Source organism: Bos grunniens, chromosome 5 (assembly GCF_055505025.1).
Source record: "Bos grunniens cultivar Pamir isolate PY7600 chromosome 5, Bosgru_T2T1.0, whole genome shotgun sequence".
Lineage (NCBI taxonomy): Eukaryota > Metazoa > Chordata > Mammalia > Artiodactyla > Bovidae > Bos > Bos grunniens.
The window spans coordinates 11,570,969-11,594,104 of record NC_141169.1 but is presented as its reverse complement, the minus strand read 5'-3'; the positions used below and the strand labels follow the sequence as shown (position 1 = coordinate 11,594,104).

Below are 23,136 nucleotides of genomic sequence, written 5' to 3'. Positions count from 1 at the left end.
TGGCCTGACATTCTGCAGTCCATGGGGTCACAAAGACTCAGACACAACTCAGCGACTGAACTGAAACACCTCTTTAAAAAAGATGCTCAACAAACGCCAAACCCAAGATGACCCAAGTATTAGAAATACCAGATAAAAATTTTAATGTAGCTATTATATCTGTAGGGCAATATTCCCCAACCATTTGGCACCAGTTACCGGTGTCATGGAAGACAATTTTTCATTGGTACAGGGGTTGGGGGGAAAGGGGGGATGGTTTCAGGATGATTCAAGCACATTGAATTTATTGTGTACTTTATTTCTATTATTATTATATCAGCTCCACCTCAGATCATCAGGCATTAGATCCTGGAGGCTGGGGACCCCTCCAGTGCAGGGAAATAAAACTTTTCCAGATTTCTCATTGCTCCTATAAAAAACCTAGCCTTCTGAGACTCTTCAAATACCTTGAGAATTTGATCAACACCTGTTGGTTAGTTAATTGCTCTGATACGGCAGGATAATAAAATTTTCTAATTTTCCTGGGCTACAAAATGCTTACAGCCTAGACGAGATCCCTGGGGCTTCTGAGGTGGCACTAGCGGTAAAGAACCTATCTGCCAGTGCAGGAGACTTAAGAGATGCTGGTTTATCCCTGGGTCAGGAAGATCCCCTGGAGGAGGAAATGCCAACTCACTCCAATATTTTTTTGACAGGAGAATCCCACAGACAGAGGAGCCTCGTGGGAAATAGTCCATAAGGTCGCAAGGAGTCGGACAAGACTGAAGCAAGTTAGCATGCAAGCACAAACTAGATCCCTAGGTTAAACTCAGAAGGTGCCGAGGAGACTGGCTCACTATCTTCCTTGGTATTTACATGTCAAAAAAGAGGGTTTTAGAAGTTGGAAACATTTCTAGGATATAAAGGTAGAGACACACAGGGCTATCTGCCTCCTGGAGAGACGTTATGTACATATCAAAGAGCTGGAGTTTAGATTCCAGCTCTTTGTTACCAAGGAGACCTCTTTAGGAAGAGTGAAGCATAGGTGCCTCCCGCCTCTTTATCAGCAGCTGCTGCTAAGTCGATTCAGTCGTGTCTGACTCCGTGCAGCCCCATAGACGGCAGCCCACCAGGCTCCCCTGTCCCTGGGATTATAAGCAGAGAAAAGTTATTTTCCTTGTCTCTCATCTATGGTGTGTTTATGTAGGGAAATTTCCCATAGGCTCTTGTTGGGTCATAGGGATAAGCCCTGGAGTAAGAGAGCACTTAGCCTTAAGAAATCTGTTTTTGACCCAGAACATCACATTTACACATTAAGGGTAAAATTAACAAAGATAAATATTAAAAACCCCACAGCAGCATGACCCAAAAGTATGGGCAAGCACCCTTGGAATGAATGGAGAGGTTCTCAGCAAAGAAATGGAAGTTACAAAAAAACAACCAAACGACTTAAAAGAAGGGAGAGGGATTTCCCTGGTGAACAGTGGCTAAGAATCTGCCTGGGATGCAGGGCACATGGGCTTGATCCCTGGTCTGGGGAAGATTCCACGTGCTGCAGAGTAACCAAGGCCGTGTGTGTGCCACGACTCCTAAGTCCGTGTGCCGAGAGCCTGTGCTCTGCAACAGGAGAAGCCACCACAATGAGAAGCCCACGCACCCCAACAAGGAGTGGCCCCTGCTTGCCACGATTAGAGGATGCCCACGTGCTGCAATGACGACTCAGCGCAGCCAAAAATAACTAACCAAAAAAAAAAAAGGGGGAGAAAATATAATATGAAGGAAATAAAAAGAGAAAAGGAAAAAAGGAAGCTAATAATAAACCTGGAGACATAAATATATCAACACTTGATTTAAATGTAAATGGTCTTAAAAAACATTAGTCAAGAGATATAAATTGTAAAATTGGATTAAAATAAAAACTAGGCCCAACTATATGTTATCTACAAGAAGGGAAATATAATGATCCATATATATCAAAACGGAAAAGATAAATATAATATAATGGTTCATATATATTAAAACGGAAAAGATAAACAATACTAACACTATTTAAAAAATGCTTACAATCAGTTGACTTCAGATCAAGAAAAATTACTCTAATTTTTAAAACATCAATATATTAAAACAATAATATACTGCAAATAAAGCTTATCCCAAGTAGTGCAAGATTGTTCAACAGTTAAAAATTAATTAATGTGATTCACCATATTAATAGGCTTAAAAAGAAAACCCATACAATCAAAGCAATAGAGGTAGAAAAAGCATTTGACAAGATTTAACATTCATTCAAATAAGAAAAAACCTAGCAAATCAGGAATAGTAGGAAATCTGATTTGATAAAGTTCATCTTTAGAAACATCTACAGATGACATCACTCGTAATGCTAAGAGATTGAACCCTTTCAGTTTAAAATCAGCAAAAAGATAAGGGTAACTGCCACCATCACTCTTACTCAATAGTATACTGGAGATTCGAGCCAGTTCAAGAAAGCAAGAGAAAGAAAGAAAACACATTCAGGTTGGAAAGAAAGCAATAAAACTGTCTCTAATGAGAGACAACGTGATTGTCTACACAGAAAAATCCCAAGGAATCTATACACACACACACAATTTTTAGAATTAATAAGCAAATTTAACAAGATCATAAGATACATATCAGTTCATAAAAGTCAACAGTATTTTTATATCCACTGTGCTGTGCTGTCCTTAGTCCTCAGTTGTGTTTTGTGACCCCGTGGACTGTAGCCCACCAGGCTCCTCTGTCTATGGGGATTCTCCAGGCAAGAATACTGGAGTGGCTTGCCACCCCCTCCTCCAGGGGATCTTTCCAACCTAGGGAATGAACCTAGGTCTCCTTCATTGAAGGCAGATTCTTTACCAGCTGAGCTACCAGGGAAGCCCAAGAAAATTTGGAAACCAATTTTTTTTTTTTTTAACTTCTATTTACAGTAGCTAAATGGTGACTGCAGCCATGAAATTAAAAGACGCTTACTCCTTGGAACGAAAGTTACGACTAACTTAGACAGCATATTCAAAAGCAGAGACATTACTTTGCCAACAAAGGTCCGTCTGGTCAAGGCTATGGTTTTTCCTCTGGATGTGAGAGTTGGACCGTGAAGAAGGCTGAGCGCTGAAGAATTGATGCTTTTGAACTGTGGTGTTGGAGAAGACTCTTGAGAGTCCCTTGGACTGCAAGAAGATCCAACCAGTCCATTCTGAAAGTGATCAGCCCTGGGATTTCTTTGGAGGGAATGATGCTGAAGCTGAAACGCCACTATTTTGGCCACCTCATGCAAAGAGTTGACTCATTGGAAAAGACTCTGATGCTGGGAGGGGTTGGGGGCAGGAGGAGAAGGGAACGACAGAGGATGAGATGGCTGGATGGCATCACTGACTCGATGGACGTGAGTCTGAGTGAACTCCAGGAGTTGGTGATGGACAGGGAGGCCTGGTATGCTGCGATTCATGGGGTCACAAAGAGTCGGACACAACTGAGCAACTGAACTGAACTGAAGGTATATATTAGGAAAATATTCTACATACTTAAAAATAAAATGTTAATGAAACATCAAAAAAATAGACTAAATGGAGAGATGTATGAAATTCATGGATTAGACAATTCACTATAATCCAGATATCAATTTTTCTCAAATCTGTCTACAGATTTAACATAATCGCAATTAAACATCCATGCAGGATTAATTTTAACTATAGAAAAGCTCACTCTAAAATATATATGGAAAAGGAACAGAACATCCACAACAATTTTGAAAAAGTGGAGCAATTTTGAAAACTGTGGACACTATTCAATTCTTAGACATTATACAATGCAATAGTATCAAGACAGAAAAGTATTGGTGACAAGATAAACACAGAGATTAAAACAACAGAAGATACTCTGGAAACAGATCCACTCAAATACTGTCAGCTAATTTTCTACAAAGGTGCAAAGGCAATTCAATGGAGAAAGTCCAGCCTTTGCAACAAATGACACAAGGAATAATTAACATCCATATTTTAAAAAATCCTCAGCCTGTACCTTGCACCATATTAAAAAAAAATGCTCAAAATGTAAATGTAAATTGATGTAAAATGTAAAACAATAAAACTAAGGGTAAACGACAAAATTACAAAATGTTTAGGTGAAAAAAAAAAAGAAAATATGACCTTGGTTTAGGAAAGAGTTCTTAGATAAACACCATGATCCATAAAAGAAAAAAAAAATGGTGAATTAGACTTTTCTCTATTAAGATGGCTTAATCCTGGATCGGGACGATCCGCTGGAGAAGGGATAGGCTGCCCACTCCAGTATTCTTGGGATTCCCTTGTGGCTCAGCTGGTAAAGAATCCACCTGCAATGCAGGAGACCTGGGTTGGATCCCTGGGTTGGGAAGACCCCTTGGAGAAGGGAAAGGCTATCCACTCCAGTATTCTGGCCTGGGCAATTCCATGGACTATACAGTCCATGGCGTCACAAAGAGTAGGACACGACTGAGCGACTTTCACTTCACTTCATTAAGCAGTAAAGAATTCACCTGCCAATACAGCAGATGAAGTAGATGCAGGTTCATTTGATCCTTGGGTCAGGAACATCCCCTGGAGTAGGAAATGGCAACCTACTCCAGTATTCTCGCCTAGAAAATTCCATGGACAGAGAAACCAGGCAGGCTACATTCCATGGGATTGCAAAAGAGTTGGACATGACTGAGTGAGCAAGCGCTATTAAGAGTACTTTTAAGAGAATAAAGACACAAGTCACAGACTAGAAAATATAGGACTTGTATCCAGAACATTATATATATATATATATATATATATATATATATATATATATACACATATACATATACACACACATATATGTATCTTCTTTGGTGAAATATCTGTTAAAATCTTTTGCCTATTTTTTAAAAATTGTTTTTTTTTCTTATTGCTCAGTTTTGAGAGTTTATATATATATAGGAGCCTGACAGGCTACAGTCCATGGGGTTGCAAGAGTTGGATACAACTTAGCAACTAGATCATCATCATATATACATATACATATAATCCCCAGGAGTTCATATATTTTTTAAAAATAGGCAGAAGATTTTAACAGATATTTCACCAAAGATATACGAATGGCAAATAAACACAGGAAAAGGTTTCTAGCATCACTAGTCATTGTTGCTGTTGTTTAGTCACTAAGTCATGTCTCACTCCTTTGTGATCCAGGACCAGGCTCCTCTGTCCATGGGATTTCCCAGGCAAGAATACTGGAATGGGTTGCCTTTTTTTCTCCAGGGATCTTCCCAACCCAGGGATAAAAATCCACATCTCCTGTGTTGGCAGGCGGATTCTTTACCACTGAGCTACCAGGCAAGCCCCATTAGTCATTACAGGCAAGCAAATTTAAAGCACAATGAGATACCTTTACATATCTATTAGAATGATTAAAATTAGGAATAATGACAATTCCAAGTACTAATAAAGATGAGATGAAACAGGAGCACTCAGACTCTACGTATGGGAATATAAAATGGCACAACCACTCTAGAAAACCAACTGGCAATTTCTTAGAAGCTTAACATACACTTACCAGTGTAACCTAGCAAACTCACTATTAGTATTTAACCTAGAGAAATGAAAATTAATTTTTGCAAAAAAACTTGAATGTATACAACAGCATTATTTACAACTGCCTCAGACTAGAAGCATTTAGGGAAAGTGAAGTTGTCGCTCAGTCGTGTCCGACTCTTAGCAACCTCATGGACTGCAGCCTACCAGGTTCCTCCGTCCATGGGATTTTCCAGGCAAGAGTACTGGAGTGGGGTGCCATTGCCTTCTCCGAGAAGCATTAAAAAAAAAAACAAAACCCTTTAATGGTGAAGGACACACAAATGGGTTAGTACATCTACACAATGAAATACTGCACAGAAACATAAAAGGACTAATTATCGATACACACAACAACTTGAATGGATCTCAAGTAAAATAACCCAGTCTCCAAAGGTTACATACTGCATTATTCCATTTATACAACATTCTAGAGGAGGCAAAAACAACATAGGAACAGAAAAAAATGAGTGGTTCCCAGGGGTTAGGCACGGGAAGGGTCACAATAACTCTTTGGCAGCGCTGAAATTTTTCTTTATCCTATTTGTTTGTGATAGTTACAAGAATCTATACAAGTAAAAAGCTCATAAGTGAAGTTGCTCAGTCGTACCCGAATCTTTGCAACTCCATGGGTAGTAAAGTAGGAAGTCAAGAAACACCTGGAGTAACAGGCAAATTTGGCCTTGGAATACAGAATGAAGCAGGGCAAAGACTAATAGAGTTTTGCCAAGAAAATGCACTGGTCATAATAAACATCCTCTTCCAACAACACAAGAGAAGACTCTATACATGGACATCACTAGATGGTCAACACCGAAATCAGATTGATTATATTCTTTGCAGCCAAAGATGGAGAAGCTCTATACAGTCAACAAAAACAAGACCAGGAGCTGACTGTGGCTCAGACCATGAACTCCTTATTGCCAAATTCAGACTTAAATTGAAGAAAGTAGGGAAAACCACTAGACCATTCAGGTATGACCTAAACAAATCCCTTATGATTATACAGTGGAAGTGAGAAATAGATTTAAGGGCCTAGATCTGATAGATAGAGTGCCTGATGAACTATGGAATGAGGTTCGTGACATTGTACAGGAGACAGGGATCAAGACCATTCCCATAGAAAAGAAATGCAAAAAAGCAAAATGGCTGTCTGGGGAGGCCTTACAAATAGTTGTGAAAAGAAGAGAAGTGAAAAGCAAAGGAGAAAAGCAAAGATATAAGCATCTGAATGCAGAGTTCCAAAGAATAGCAAGAAGAGAGAAGAAAGCCTTCTTCAGCGATCAATGCAAAGAAATAGAGGAAAACAAAAGAATGGGAAAGACTAGGGATCTCTTCAAGAAAATCAGAGATACCAAAGGAACATTTCATGCAAAGATGAGCTCGATAAAGGACAGAAATAGTATGGACCTAACAGAAGCAGAAGATATTAAGAAGAGATGGCAAGAATACACAGAAGAACTGTACAAAAAAGATCTTCATGACCCAGATAATCACGATGGTGTGATCACTGACCTAGAGCCAGACATCCTGGAATGTGAAGTCAGGTGGGCCTTAGAAAGCATCACTACAAACAAAGCTAGTGGAGGTGATGGAATTCCAGTGGAGCTATTCCAAATCCTGAAAGATGATGCTGTGAAAGTGCTGCACTCAATATGCCAGCACATTTGGAAAACTCAGCAGTGGCCACAGGACTGGAAGAGGTCAGTTTTCATTCCAATCCCAAAGAAAGGCAATGCCAAAGAATGCTCAAACTACCGCACAATTGCACTCATCTCACACTCTAGTAAAGTAATGCTCAAAATTCTCCAAGCCAGGCTTTAGCAATATGTGAACCGTGAACTTCCAGATGTTCAAGCTGGTCTTAGAAAAGGCAGAGGAACCAGAGATCAAATTGCCAACAGCCGCTGGATCATGGAAAAAGCAAGAGAGTTCCAGAAAAACATCTATTTCTGCTTTATTGACTATGCCAAAGTCTTTGACTGTGTAGATCACAATAAACTGTGGAAAATTCTGAAAGAGATGGGAATACCAGACCACCTAATCTGCCTCTTGAGAAATTTGTATGCAGGTCAGGAAGCAACAGTTAGAACTGGACATGGAACAACAGACTGGTTCCAAATAGGAAAAGGAGTTCGTCAAGGCTGTATACTGTCACCCTGTTTATTTAACTTAGATGCAGAGTACATCATGAGAAATGCTGGACTGGAAGAAACACAAGCCGGAATCAAGATTGCCAGGAGAAATATCAATAACCTCAGATATGCAGATGACACCACCCTTATGGCAGAAAGTGAAGAGAACTCAAAAGCCTCTTGATGCAAGTGAAAGTGGAGAGTGAAAAAGTTGGCTTAAAGCTCAACATTCAGAAAACGAAGATCATGGCCTCCAGTCCCATCACTTCATGGGAAATAGATGGGGAAACAATGGAAACAGTGTCAGACTTTATTTTTCTGGGCTCCAAAATCACTACAGATGGTGACTGCAGCCATGAAATTAAAAGACACTTACTCCTTGGAAGGAAAGTTATGACCAACCTAGATAGCATATTCAAAAGCAGAGGCATTACTTTGCCAACAAAGGTTCATCTAGTCAAGGCTACGGTTTTTCCTGTGGTCATGTATGGATGTGAGAGTTGGACTGTGAAGAAGGCTGAGCGCCGAAGAATTGATGCTTTTGAACTGTGGTGTTGGAGAAGAGTCTTGAGAGTCCCTTGGACTGCAAGGAGATCCAACCAGTCCATTCTGAAGGAGATCAGCCCTGGGATTTCTTTGGAGGGAATGATGCTAAAGCTGAAACTCCAGTACTCTGGCCACCTCATGCGAAGAGTTGACTCATTGGAAAAGACTCTGATGCTGTGAGGGATTGGGGGCAGGAGGAGAAGGGGATGACAGAGGATGAGATGGCTGGATGGCATCTCTGACTCAGTGGACGTGAGTCTGAGTGAACTCTGGGAGTTGGTGATGGACAGCGAGGCCTGGCATGCTGCGATTCACAGGGTCGCAGAGTCGGACATGACTGAGCAACTGATCTGATCTGATCTGATCTGGGTAGTAGCCTGCACCAAGCTCCTCCATCCATGGGATTTTCAAGGAAAGAGTACTGGAGTGGGTTGCCATTTCCTTCTAGAGGGAATCCTCCCAACCCAGGGATGGAACCCAGGTCTCTCACATTGTAGACAGACGCTTTACCGTCTGAGCCACCAGGGATGGTGGCTCATAGTATTACACAATAAGGGCTTCCCAGGTAGCTCCACAGTAAAGAATCCACTTTCAATGCAGGAGAGACACAGGAGTCATGGGTCTGATCCCTGGGTCAGGAAGATCCCCTGGAGAAAAGAACAGCAATCCACTCCAGTATTCTTGCCTAGAGAATCCCATGGACAGATGAACCTGGTGGGCTACAGTCCATGGGGTTGTAAAGGGTCAGACACGACTGAGCAACTTAGCACAAGCATTACACAATAAAAAGGAGCATTTTAGGGTAAACAAAAAAAAAAAGAGAATATTTTAAAACACTCTTCTGGAGACTTGGTATAATTTACATTGGAAGAAAATTCTCAGGATTTAAGAATACAATAAAATGTTTAAATATCACACCAAGTAAAGACTATATACAAACCTGGTTATTAAACAAGAGCAAATCAAGATGCTAGAAGCAATCAAGTAGCAAAGATCGAGGTGCAAATGTATACAGAGTCTCCCATAAATTACAAATACATGTAAGTGCTTAAAATTCCTCTCTATTATGCAGGCAGAAATCAGAGGAATATGGAGAACAGGAAAATCTACAGGAGAGAAAGGAAGGTGAGGGAAATACCTGAGTGACCACCAAGCCTATGCTTCAGAGGAAGGGCCTGATCATTTTTCAGGTCGAATGACAACCTCAGTATTGACTTTAACTTAGATTTGTCCCTAAATACTATCTAGAATAAAAGACCAATATTCATCAATACCTCCTCAAGGGCACCTGCAGAAATCCTGTGACCTGCAACATTTATCACGTCATCAACTCGAGACATAACATAAACATAGCCTTCTTCATCCATGTACCCAGCATCCATGGTGTCATAGTATCCCTGAAAATAAAGAATAAAGAATGTCTGATTAGCATCTAGTATTAGGTAATGTAATTATTTTTAATCTTGGTAAAATATAAAATAGGATAAAAATAGGTTTGCATTTGGCTTTCTCACAACTAGCCTATTGAATTCCATTACTTCTGGTTTTGAAAGCTTACTATTAATAGAATCTGTTTGCTCCGTTGACATCCAGGAATAAATTAAAGTGTTCTTATATATGTTGAAGCTAAGCATTTGGACTGAAAGTTCCAAAGTTTATGAACCCAATTTCTTCTTTTAATGGAGAAGTAATAGCTCAATATTTCCAGTAGGCTTTGGTATTGCAAAAGTAGTTCTTTGATAGATTTCTTGTGTTAATTTCTAAAGGTGTTAAAGCTCTCTATTAATAATTACAAAATAGACCACTAATTTATTAACATAGATTTGGATTGGACTCGAGCTTCACTGAAATTATAGTTAAATAGTAAGTATAAAACTTAATTTTCTGTCAACTCAGAGTAGCAGTACAGTTTCACTGGTCCAGATGTTACAACAGAATGAAAAATCAAGAAGAATAAAATTAGAAAGAAAGAAATATTCCTCCCCCTAATGCTTCAGAATTGCGTTAATACCTGTATTATGAGCTTGGGCTTTCAGATAAATCCAGGCAAGTCACTATTTGTGCTTCTTAATCTTCCTAAAACTCAGTATGCTCATCTATTAAATAGGATAATGGACCGTGCCTTATAAGGCTATGAGTAGCATAAATGAGACGAAGCATATGAAGAGGGCAGACTGACGCACATCATAAATCCTCAATAATTGGCAACTCTTACAGCAATTACTACAAGAAAGGCCATCTAGAATACAGTTAAGAACGTGGGCCCTGGAGCCAGAAATTACAGGTCCAAAAGTCAGCTCTGTTCCTCTAAACAGTGAGCAAGTTACTCAACCCTTCTGAGCTGTTCAGCTGACAGGGCTGAGGTAACAAGACAGAGTATAGGTTCACTATATCTAGTTTAATCATAAACTACGGTCCATGGGGCTTTGAAGGAGCTTTCCATTTTGTTAAAGGTGCTCATGTTGAAAACTACATGCGCATATCCTGTGTCACTGTCAGGCTGTAATTAATCACATCAGTCCTCTGATGATTTGACTGGGGCCCATCGGGCAGATAGATGGGGCTTATTGGCGTCAATTCTAGACAAATCTTCTCAGCCACAGTCCTTTGGGGCATGTTTAACCTTGGCTACTGAGGTCATTTAACCCTGAGATGTCTTTCTCAAGGAAGCTATTTTAATTCTTGTCATTTGTCTAGTTGATTAGATTAGGTTTCCTTCACTCACAAATAATAAGGATAGAATGCTAAGTACTTAGACTCACCTTTGTTTTTTAATGCAATTCTAATCATTCACTCTTTTTTTACCCGGTGCATAATGAGGACCAGGTATTTCTCTAAGGGAAAGAAATAGAGGTGAAAAGACAGCAGCAAGATGAGAGTGGGGCCCTTTTGCGTATTATCAATTACATACTATTATAAACATAAACCACAGAGTAACAGGAAAATGATAAAACAGAATGCCAAAAGATACTTTTCGTTATCCAAAGCACTACAGTTGGATGTTGAGTATACTGTCTTTATCCTGTATTTGTATTTCAAAATAAAGAACTCAGAGGGCACTCAGGAATGAATGCCAATAATAGGCAAAGGGATTAAAAAAATATAATTTCTGGCAAACAGAACAAATGTTCCTCAAATTTTGCTCATACAGAGGAGTTGTGCATGCATGCTAAGTTGCTTCAGTTGTGTTCGACTCTTTGCAACCCTAGGGACTGTGGCCCGCCAGGCCCCTCTGTCCATGAGATTCTCCAGGCAAGAATCCTGGAGTGGGTTGCCATTCGTCTTCCAAGGGATTTCCCCAAGCCACAGATCGAACCCATGTCTCTTATGTCTCCTGTACTGGCAGGTGGGTTCTTTACCATTAATGAGGTTCTAATGACAACTGTCCAGTTCTGATCAAGTGTTCTCAGTCTGTGAGGAGAAATCCAATGCAAGAAATCATATAGAAAGTCTCCAAAAGTTTTAGTTTAGCAAAGGGAAGTCGCTCAGTCGTGTCCGACTCAGCGACCCCATGGACTGCAGCCTACCAGGCTCCTCCGTCCATGGGATTTTCCAGGCAAGAGTACTCGAGTGGGGTGCCATCAAAGGCTGTTAACTTTCAGAAAAAAATAAGAGAAACTGAGATATTTCTATGTCCAGAAACTGATTAAAAAAATATTAAAATGACTTATTTAGACATTTGAGCTTTGGGCATTCTTTCCCTCTGAGGTCTGGAAACTGGTCCAGATAACCTTTAAGGGTAGTTTTGCGATCCATGATTCTAAGAGTAAGCTCCCTAAAGTAATAGGCGAGAACTACAGAGAAGTATGTAAGGTGAGTTTAAAAAAAGAATAATAAAATTCTTACAGGAAATTTTTCAAAGTATAAATGCTTGAATGCCTCTTGATTCTTCCAGAGTCCTGAAAAAGCTCCAGGTGGTAATGGCAACCTTGTATAAAAACAGAGCATGGGAATTAGGACAAAAGTGGTAGTAAAGACAGATTGATTAGAAGTACTCATTTTCCGCCATGATGAGTAAGAACAATTCAAGTCCCACATTGAATTGTAACCCTTAAACCTGATAGATAGATCATGTCTAACTGAGGGTGAGCAGCTGACCAAGACATAGCAAATTCACAGAAGGGTAACTATAGTTTCTGAGAAGGGCACCAAAGGCACACCATCTTGGCATTCAGATAGTGATTAGCATCAATCACTCTTTTGGTAAGAAGGATAACATCTGCAAAAAGGAACCAGAAATGCATCATTATATTACTTTTTAAGGGAAATTTCCTTCCACCATAGGCAAATAAATCAAAAAAATTTTTGACGTATCAAGGTACCAACTGCCACCTTTGCCAGTCTCGTTGTGCAGTGAGATGATCCAATGAAACGTCCCATGCATAGTCTTATCTTCACAATCAGTGTGTCTCCCCACTCTTCCATCTCCTGTTCTTCCTTTTCATGACAATCCAGACCTATGTTATTTCTCACCCCTATGAACCCATGAAGACATGTGAGCATATAAAATAGAAGATAGCATATATCTGTTCTTTGTAATCAATTTCCTCTTCAATTTCCTTCTTTTTTCCCATAATATTAAACAGGGATTATACATAAGAATCTGCCTGCAATGTGGGAGACCCCAGTTTGATTCCTGGGTTGGGAAGATCCCTTATGGCTCAGATGGTAAAGAATCTGCCTGCAACGCGGGAGACCTGGGTTCGATCCCTGGGTTGGGAAGATGCCCTGCAGGAAGGCATGGCAACCCACTCCAATATTCTTGCCTGGAGAATCCCCATGGACAGAGAAGCCCGTCCATGGGGTGCAAAGAGCCAGACACGACTGAGCAATTAAGCACACACATATGACAAGGGCTCACCTCTATCTGCACGCATGTGTGCTCAGTCATGTCCGATTCTTTGTGACCCTGTGGGCTTAGCTCGCCGGGCTCCTCTGTCCATGGAGTTTTCCAGGCAAGAATACTGGAGTGGGCTGCCATTTCCCACTCTACAGGATGTTCCAGATCCAGGGATCAAAACTGCGTCTCTTGTGCCAGGTGCATTGGCAGGCGGATTTTTTACTACTGTACTACCTGCGAAGCCCATACCTAGCTACCTATCTTTACATGAATAAATACGTAAATTCTTATATCAGTTCCCTGTAGGAAGTACCACCTATCAAAAATAACCGCTCAGAGTACTTTCTGGACACAGAAACTTTTGAGATGCTTTATAGTTTGTAAATTCAGATACTGTCAATTTAAAGATTTTCAAAACCCTACCCTCTGGTACTCACAAAAGACACCAAGTGAAGCAGTGATTTCACAGTGCTGAGGTGGGAAATGGAAAGGGAGGCAGACGCGGAGACTGCCAACATGAGGCAACATCAGCCGCTTCCAACCCCAGTCCCAGACTTCTGAGACACTGAATTGTATTCTCACATTCTGTCAGGAGAAAATGCTGTTCCCGTTGGGGTCAGCCACCAGCTAGGATCATCCTTTTCCCCCATGTTAGCCTGCCCACAGCTCTTCCTTGCTGTCTCCTTTTTGTACTTTTTTAAGATGGAGGAAAACTGTGACCCCAGTGTTTCTGGACCTCGTATCGTTTCATAAAACACACGGGAAAGCATTTTATAACCTGAGAAATTAAAGACCACAGAGATGCTGCTGTATCGTTACTGCTGTTACTATTACTGTTCATTGCTAATCTGCAGGAAGGCAGCAAGCTGAAGCACACAGTCCCTTCAGGTCCTTTAACTGACTTTTCTATGTTAGGCTGTACTGGAGACAGCAGAGCTGGGTGGGGTCTGAGGTACATTTGAATGTACACGTTGGGTAGAGGGGGGAGCAGTTTTTACTTAGTTCCACCTGATACAGAGATACACAGAACTGCTGATCCAAATTCTTAAACACGTAACATTGCCCATACGAAGAGCCATGAGTACAGAAGGACATGCTGTTCAAGTGTCTCATCCATTGTATCTACCCCAAATGTAAGATTTCCAACATCCATGCACGGCCTCTTCCCAGTAAACAGAGACTTCTGAGGATCTGCAATAATAATCCAAATGAGTTAGTACTTCATGTACAGAACGTGAGCTGCGTTTCCTCAGTCCAGTTCAGTAGCTCAGTCATGTCCGATTCTTTGCGACCCCATGGACTGCAGCATGCCAGGCTTCTCTGTCCACCAACTCTTGGAGCTTACTCAAACTCTCGTCCATCAAGTCGGGGACGCCATCCAACCATCTCATCCTCTGTCATCTCCTTCTCCTCCCACCTTCAATCTTTCCCAGCATCAGGGTCTTTTCCAACGAGTCAGTTCTTGGCATCAGGTGGCCAAAGTATTGGAGTTTCAGCTTCAGCATCAGTCCTTCCAGTGAATATTCTGGACTGATTTCCTCTAGGATGGGCTGCGTTTCCTAGTGGCCTACAATATACCTAGTTCAGTGTGTGCACATAGGACCAGGAGTTTAGCATTTTCTGGTAAGAGTGTTCCTGGAGAGAAAAGGAAATCTTACACTTCCCAGAAGTTGATTAAGTTTGCAGTCTCTATTCATAAAAGAAGACATCCTGATGATCTGTTTTCTCTTACTTCCTGAAAAAGTTTGATACTAGCGATTAGTAACATATAGATTGTATGTGTTAGTCACTCAGATATGTCTGACTCTGCATCTCCATGGACTGTGGCCTGCCAGGGTACTCTGTCCATGGAATTCTCCAGGCAAGAATACTGGAGTGGGTTGCCATTCCCTGCTCCAGGGTATCTTCCTGACCTAGAGATCCAACCTGGGTCTCCTGCATAGCAGGCAGATTCTTTACCATGTGAGCCACCAGGGAAGCCTAACAGATAGATTATATTCTTATAATTAATTAAAGTCTAGAGGGTTACAAGTACAGATAGCAATTCCTTCAGAAAAATTAAGCTTTAAGGATACTTGCTTTCTCAGCCACTGCACAAAACTTTAAATATCTTCACAAATTTTCTGAAGAATAGGGACAGCAGGAATTTTTATATCATCTGTGAGAAAGGTTTGCCTAAGTTTGGATACACCTATAGACCCTGGGAATTAAGTATAACACAGCAAGAGTATGATCCATGGAGAGGAGTACAGAATATTAAGGAGAAATACAAGGTCAAATATGAGTCTTAGAGAGGGACCAAGAAAAAGAAAAAAAAAAAAGACCATGAAGAAAAAGAAGAAAATCAGAGTTGTATGAGAACCAGGAGACACTCGTATGTGAAGAGCCTCCCAAGCAGAGTTTTAGTAATACTGAGTGTTCAACAAGGTCAAGTGAAGGGCAAATTATTTTCCAAGTGGATTCAACAGAGGTCATGCAACTCAGTGACCAAGATATTGTGAATTTCCCTCAGGACAGCCATTTCTGCAGAGTGGAGCTGAAATGACTGCAGTGATCAGAGAGTAATCAGGAAAGTGCAGACGGTAAGGTTAGACTATACTTTTTAAAAGTTTGTGGGTGACCAGAAGGAGAGAAGAAAATTGGGGTTTAATGAAGAGACAGGCAGATTTAAGACGTGAAATACTTAAGCAGAAGTAGCCAGTGGAGAGAGGGTGGAGATTTGACAGTTAAAGAAGAAAACACCAGAAGAATTCTTTGACCATTTAATTAATTTATTCATTCATGCACACATTAACTCATGCATTTGTTTTCTGCACTCAATCGCGTATTTGTGGAGTGTCTGGCATTCCTCAGTCACTGTGTTAGACATGAATGGTAAATATATATAAACCATTTTCCAAGATGAACAGAGATTCTGGCATATTGTATATTACAGGAAATTTAGTACTTTTTTAGAAGGCAATGGCACCCCACTCCAGTACTCTTGCCTGGAAAATCCCATGGACGGAGAAGCCTGGTAGGCTACAATCCATGGGGTTGTGAAGAGTCGGACACAACTGAGCGACTTCACTTTCACTTTTCACTTTCATGCGTTGGAGAAGGAAATGGCAACCCACTCCAGTGTTCTTGCCTGGAGAATCCCAGGGATGGGGGAGCCCGGCGGGCTGCCATCTATGGGGTCGCACAGAGTCGGACATGACTGAAGCGACTTAGCAGCAGAATACATGTAGGGAGAAAGACTGTAAAGAATGATGTCTAATCCATTAAATTAATGACATAACATCAAAACATCTTGAATTTTTATATTCAAGAAAATTTGTCAGGCAAGTTTTACAGCAGATGGTTAAACTCTATACTATCAGGAACTCTTGGAAGGGAAGTTTTTTCATCACCAGCCAAGGTATGGATCTGTGGCAAATGGCATATGTGTCTGGTCCTGAGTCATTTTTGAGATGCCCCTAGGAAACTTCTTTATTATCCCCAAATCTAACTGAGGAACAGGCAGGAAAGCAAGATATGAAGTTGCAGTTGATAATTAGTAGGATAAAGTAAGAGAATGCTACCGATTCTTCACTAATAAAGTCTGGTGAATTGAAAAATTCAAATGTTAATCGACTATTGAAAAGAGACTCTAAAGAAGGAACCTTGGAAGGTAACACTTAACGGTCCTAATGCAAAGCAAGAAAGAAGAGGGAGTTCCAGAATTGGAAGTATCAGTGATTTTGTACATGAATATGTATAAAATATGTTATAAGAGAAGCAATAGTCTCCAGAAAAAAAGTTAGGTGTATATGAACTAGAGCAGAATTGTTTTCTGCAGTATTCAAAAGTAACACTTTTCTTGTTGCTAACCTAATGCTTATTCTATATTAAATGCAGGTTTTACTTAGAAAAAGAATATTTTTTTTTTCTGTAGTTACAATAACATAAAAATTCATTGGAAAGGTAGACGGAAGGAAATTTTCTGAAAATACTAAGGAACATGCTGGTTAATGCTTTGTTGTCTGCAAGTTCAGTCACTAAGTCCTGACTCTTTGTGACCCCATGGACTGCAGGACCCCAGCCTCTCTGTCCTTCACTATCTCTCAGAGTTTGCTCAAACTCATGTCCATTCAACCATTTCAACCTCTGTCGTCCCCTTCTCTTTCTGCCCTCAATCTTTCCCAGCATCAGAGTCTTTTCCAATGAGTTGGCTCTTCACATCAGGCGGCCAAGTATTGGAGCTTCAGCTTCATCATCAGTCCATTCAATAAATATTTAGGGTTGATTTCCTTCAAGATGGGCTTTGCTTGTAACTCAGCCGGTAAAGAACCCACCTGCAATTGGATTCGATTTCAATTGGGTTGGGAAGTTCCCTGGGTTGGGAAGATCCTCCGGAGAAGGGAAAGGCTATCCCTTCCAGTATTCTGGCCTGGAGAATTTCATGGACTGTATAGTCCATGGGGTTGCAAAGAGTCAGACTTGACTAAGCAAAATTCACTTTCCTTCAGGATTGACTGGTTTGATCTCCTTGCTATCCAAGGGACTCTCAAGAGTCTTCTCCAGCACCACAATTCAAAAGCATCAATTATTTGGTGTTCAGCCTTCTTTATGGTCCAACTCTCACATCTGCACATAACTACTGGAAAAACCACAGCTGGGACTGTATAGACCCTTGTCAGCAAAGTGATCACTCTGTTTCTTAAAACACTGCCTAGGTTTGTCACAGCTTTTCTTCTAAGGGGGAAGATTCTTTTCTTTTCCTGGATGCAATCACCATCCTCAGTGATTTTGGAGCCCAAGAAATAAAATCTGTCACTGTTTCCTCTTTTCCTGTTCTATTTGCCATGAAGTGATGGGACTGAATGCCATGATCTTTGTTTTTTGAATGTTGAGTTTTAAGCCAGCTTTTTCACTGTCCTCTTTAACCCTCATCAAGAGGCTCTTAGTTCCTTAGAGTGGTGTCATTAGTATCATCTGCATATCTGAGGTTGTTGCTGTTTCCCCTGGAAATACTGATTCCAGGTTGTGATTCATCCAGGCCAATATTTCACATGATGCACTCTACATATAAGTTAAATAAGCAGGGTGACAATATACAGCCTTGATGTACTCCTTTTCCAATTTGGAATAAGTCTGTTGTTCCATGTCCAGTTCTAACTGTTGCTTCTTGACCACATACATACCAGGCACATAAGGTGGTCTGGAATTCCCACCTCCTTAAGGTGGGATTTTCCACAGTTCGTTATGATCCACAAACGCTTTAGTCAACGAAGCAAAAGTAGATATTTTTCTGGAGTTCCCTTGTTTTTTCTATGATCCAGCAGATGTTGGCACTTTGATCTCTGGTTCCTCTGCCTTTTCTAAATCCAGTTGTTATATCAGGAAGCTCTCAGTTCACATACTGTTGACATAGCTTGAAGGATTTTGAGCATTACCTTGCTAGCATAAGAAATGAGCACAAGTGTATGGTAGTCTGAGCATTCTTTGGCATTGCCCTTCTTTGGGATTAGAATGAAAACTGACCGTTTCCAGTCCTGTGGCCACTGCTGAGTGTTCCAAATTTGCTGGCATATTTATGGCAGCACTTTAACAGCATCATCTCTTAGGATTTGAAATAGCTCAGCTGGAATTTCATCATATCTACTTTGTTCATAGTAATGCTTCCTAAGACCCACTTGACTTTATACTCCAGAATGTCTGACTCTAGGTAAGTGATCACACCATCGTGTTTATCCAGGTCATTAAGACCTTTTTTGTACAGTTCTTTGCATTCTTGCCACCTCTTCTTAATATCTTCTGTTTCTGTTAGGTTCTTTGCCTCTTCTGTCCTTGATTGTGCCCATCTTTGCATGAAATGTTCCCATGCGATCTCTAATTTTCTCAAAGAGCTCTCTAGTCTTTCCCATTCTATTGCTTTCCTCTATTTTTTGCATTGTTCACTTAAGAAGGCTTTTTTTCTCTTCCTACTATTCTCTGCAACTCTGCATTCAGTTGGGTATATCTTTCCCCTTTTCCTTTGCCTTTTATTTCTCTTTTCTCAGCTATTTGTAAGGCCTCTTCATACAACCACTTTGCCTTCTTGCATTTCTTTTTCTTTGGGATGGTTTTGGTCACAGTCTTCTGCACAATGTTATGAATCTCCATCCATACTGTTTCAGGCACTCTGTCTACCAGATCTAAGGCGTTGATTATCATCCTTCAAATACAAGGTCAAATGCTACCAGCCTGTGATATATTCCCTAAGTCTTCCCAGAGTGAAAAGGAGAGTTCTATTACAACCCATCCAATTGAGAATGTGGAGTTCCTCTTAAAGAATATTTTTTCCAAGTGTTAGTCGCTCAACCTGCCAGGTTCCTCTGTCCATGGAATTCTCCAGGCAAGAATACTAGAGTGGGTTGCCATTCCCTTCTCCAGGGGATCTTTCTGACCCAGGAATCAAACCCGGGACCCCTGCATTGCAGGCAAATTCTTTACCATCTCAGCCACCAGGGAAGCCCATTCTTTCCAAGGAAATCCTTAAATAGCTAATAAAGGAAGAGAAGATCCATCACTGTAGAAGGTAAACATCCCTGACCAATCTGAAAAATAAAATTCCTAGGTCCCTCCAGTCCCACACAAAAGATGGTCTATATTCAATACTCTGTCAGGAATGCCCGTTTGTATCAGAAATAAGTTGAAGACAAAACACCTGTTACCTAGAGAATTCTAGAGTCATATCCCAACTTTGCACTCTCAGAATTTCCTGTGAGGTCTGTAGGCTATACTGGAGATTTTCCTATGAAGTTATTTTTCATCTCCCCAGAAGTGACTTCAGTCAGTTCAGTTGCTCAGTTGTGTCCGACTCTTTGCGACCCCATGAATCGCAGCACGCCAGGCCTCCCTGTCCATCATCAACTCCCGGAGTTCACTCAAACTCACATCCATCGAGTCGGTGATGCCATCCAGCCATCTCATCCTCTATTGTCCCCTTCTCCTCCTGTCCCCAATCCCTCCCAGCAACAGGGTCTTTTCCAATAAGTCAACTCTTCGCATGAGGTGGCCAAAGTATTGGAGCTTCAGCTTTAGCATCATTCCTTCCAAAGAACACCCAGAACTAATCTCCTTTAGAATGGACTGGTTGGATCTCCTTGCAGTTCAAGGGACTCTCAAGAGTCTTCTCCAACACCACAGTTCAAAAGCATCAATTCTTCAGTACTCAGCTTTCTTCACAGTCCAACTCTCACATCCATACATGACCACAGGAAAAACCATAGCCTTGACTAAACGGACCTTTGTTGGCAAAGTAATGTCTCTGCTTTTGAATATGCTATCTAGGTTGGTTATAACTTTTCTTCCAAGGAGTAAGCATCTTTTAATTTCATGGCTGCATCACCATATGCAGTGATTTGGGAGCCTAGAAAAATAAAGTCTGACACTGTTTCCACTGTTTCCCCATCTATTTCCCATGAAGTGATGGGACCGGATGCCATGATCTTTGTTTTCTGAATGTTGTGCTTTAAGCCAAATTTTTCACTCTCCTCTTTCACTTTCATTAAGAGCCTTTTTAGTTTCTCCTCACTTTCTGCCATAAGGGTGGTGTCATCTGCATATCTGAGGTTATTGATATTTCTCCCAGCAATCTTGATTCCAGCTTGTGCTTCTTCCAGCCCAGTGTTTCTCATGATGTACTCTGCATAGAAGTTAAATAAGCAGGGTGACAATATACAGCCTTGACGTACTCCTTTTCCTATTTGGAACCAGTCTGTTGTTCTATGTCCAGTTCTAACTGTTGCTTCCTGACCTGCATACACATTTCTCAAGAGGAAGGTCAGGTGGTCTGGTATTCCCATCTCTTTCAGAATTTTCCACAGTTTATTGTGATCCACACAGTCAAAGGCTTTGGCATAGTCAATAAAGCAGAAATAGATGTTTTTCTGGAACTCTCTTGCTTTTGTGGATGTTGGCAATTTGATCTCTGGTTCCTTCTCTTGCTTTTGTGGATGTTGGCAATTTGATCTCTGGTTCCTCTGCCTTTTCTAAAACCAGCTTGAACACCTGGAAGCTCATGGTTCACATACTGCTGAAGCCTGGCTTGGAGAATTTTGAGCATTACTTTACTAGCATGTGAGATGAGTGCAATTGTGCAGTAGTTTGAGCATTCTTTGGCATTGCCTTTCTTTGGGATTGGAATGAAAACTGATCTTTTCAGGTCAGTTTTTTTTCAGGTCTTTATTGACATTAGTAGGCCACAATTTCTTTCTCTCTGGGTTGACAAACAACTGGGTAAGAAATGTGAGTTCTGGCTGCATGACTACTAATGATGCTTAGATTTTAATGATGTTTTAGATAAAAAATTAGATAATATATGTCCCACTGCCAAACTCACAGTGTTGTTTTAAGGTTAATAAAAAGATCATACTAAAATCTGCATAGGAGATGCAGGAAGGAATGGGATAACAACCCCATGCCACCCCTGGTTTAGTCACAGGATACCCTGGTGAAGAAAAGCTATCCTGATCTTCTCCCGAGACGGCAGCCCAGGGAGTGACCAAGTCACTCTTGCCAAACTGTAAAGATGCAAACAGACATCATTAAGGGCCGTGTTCAATATCCAGAGGCTGAGAAACCAGCAGGCACCAGAGTAAAAGCCCCCCAGACGAGGCCATCTAACTCCCTGGCACCCCATTACTGTGTGCAGGGCACAGGCCAGCGGGACACACAGCAGGAGGCAGACAAGCTGTGCTTCTGAGAGCAACAACTGTGTCTGGTCAAAGAAAAACGTGTGTCCACAAGTCAGGAAGAGGCAGAGACCTATGGCTTTAATAACAGTGAGCGCTGTGGCACTGAGGAAAGCAACTGCAGTTCAACTTTTCTTTCATGCCCTGCATGGTGTTGTCTGGAAATTACTGACTCACAGTTTTATTTCTGTACTTTGGAGCTCTGGATGCAATTACAGAAAAACCTTCTAAAATTCATGAACATTCTGTATTCATAGCAATTCAGATATCATAACTTACCCACAAAATTAACTGCCTGGAGTAAGTTTCAAAATCAAAAGAATTTTCTACCTCCATGCAGGCATGTCGTTTTCTCTTCTTGTAGAAAGATAAATTCTTTGAAAGCAAGAAATCTACAAGAACTGTAAGATTCATGTTTATTACATCATAGGATCTACAGGAGTTTAGGAATCAGTAAAATGTCTACCTTCTCGTTAGGGATCCTCAAGAGAAAAGCAGAGATTTTCAGAAAGCCTTAACAAAGGAAGTTAAAAGAGCAAAAGTGGATCAAGAGGGTTTTTTTTCAAAATTACCACATATTATTATTTCTGATTTGGGGATGAGTCATCGTAACATGATAAAATGAATCATATAATGGTGCTAAGCATAGCTTAGCACCTTGTAAAACTTGGACATATGATTATAGCTTCAGATTTTAAAGAAACTGCCAGAGAAAGATAATTTCAAATATCATTTACACTAGTCATAACAGATTTTATAGTGCAACAAGAAGCTACAGCTGTATTTACAAAAAGCAAACAAATTTGGAATTAAAACAGTGAGACATAATATATATTTTTTTACTGAATTACTTTAATGTAGTTTGAGCCCCATACATCCCAAATATTCCATGTAGATTTTTCTTTCTATTCTTTCTAATCACTACAAGTATAATTAGTGAACATGAACAGCATTACAGAATCTTGTTCTTTTAAAGAATATTCCTCTTAATTATTATATAAGTACTAACAAAAAGTGTAAGTAGGAATAATAGAGAAGAATGACACCTAACTCTGACTGGCAGTCACCCCCCACAATGGCTTTTAAAACCAGATCAGTTTTAAGTCCCTCATGGACTGAGTCATTCTTATTATTGGTGGCCTTACTTTATATCCATGCAAAGATAATAAAACATAGCAATACACCATACAAACTAGAACATTTTCTGAAAAAGAAAAGGTTATATTTTTGCTTTTGAAATCATACAGCAAGTAGACACACCTATAGTTTACCATTCATTATTATTTCTTAACGATCACTGTACAGATTTAGCAATGAGGGGAAGAAAATACAACCTGCATGTT

The 23,136-nt window shown here is 40.5% G+C and overlaps 1 protein-coding gene across 2 annotated transcripts in view; it reads right to left on the bottom strand.

Moving 5' to 3' along the window:
• Positions 1–23,136, bottom strand: part of ACSS3 (acyl-CoA synthetase short chain family member 3) — a 178,983-nt gene that overhangs the window by 17,137 nt on the left and 138,710 nt on the right. For both annotated transcript variants that reach the window (XM_086398883.1, XM_086398884.1), the window contains 2 exons: positions 12,101–12,182; positions 9,529–9,651 (listed from right to left, as the gene is read on the bottom strand). In XM_086398883.1, the coding sequence (XP_086255009.1) occupies positions 9,529–9,651; positions 12,101–12,182 (205 nt within the window). The remainder of the gene's footprint in view (positions 1–9,528; positions 9,652–12,100; positions 12,183–23,136) is intronic.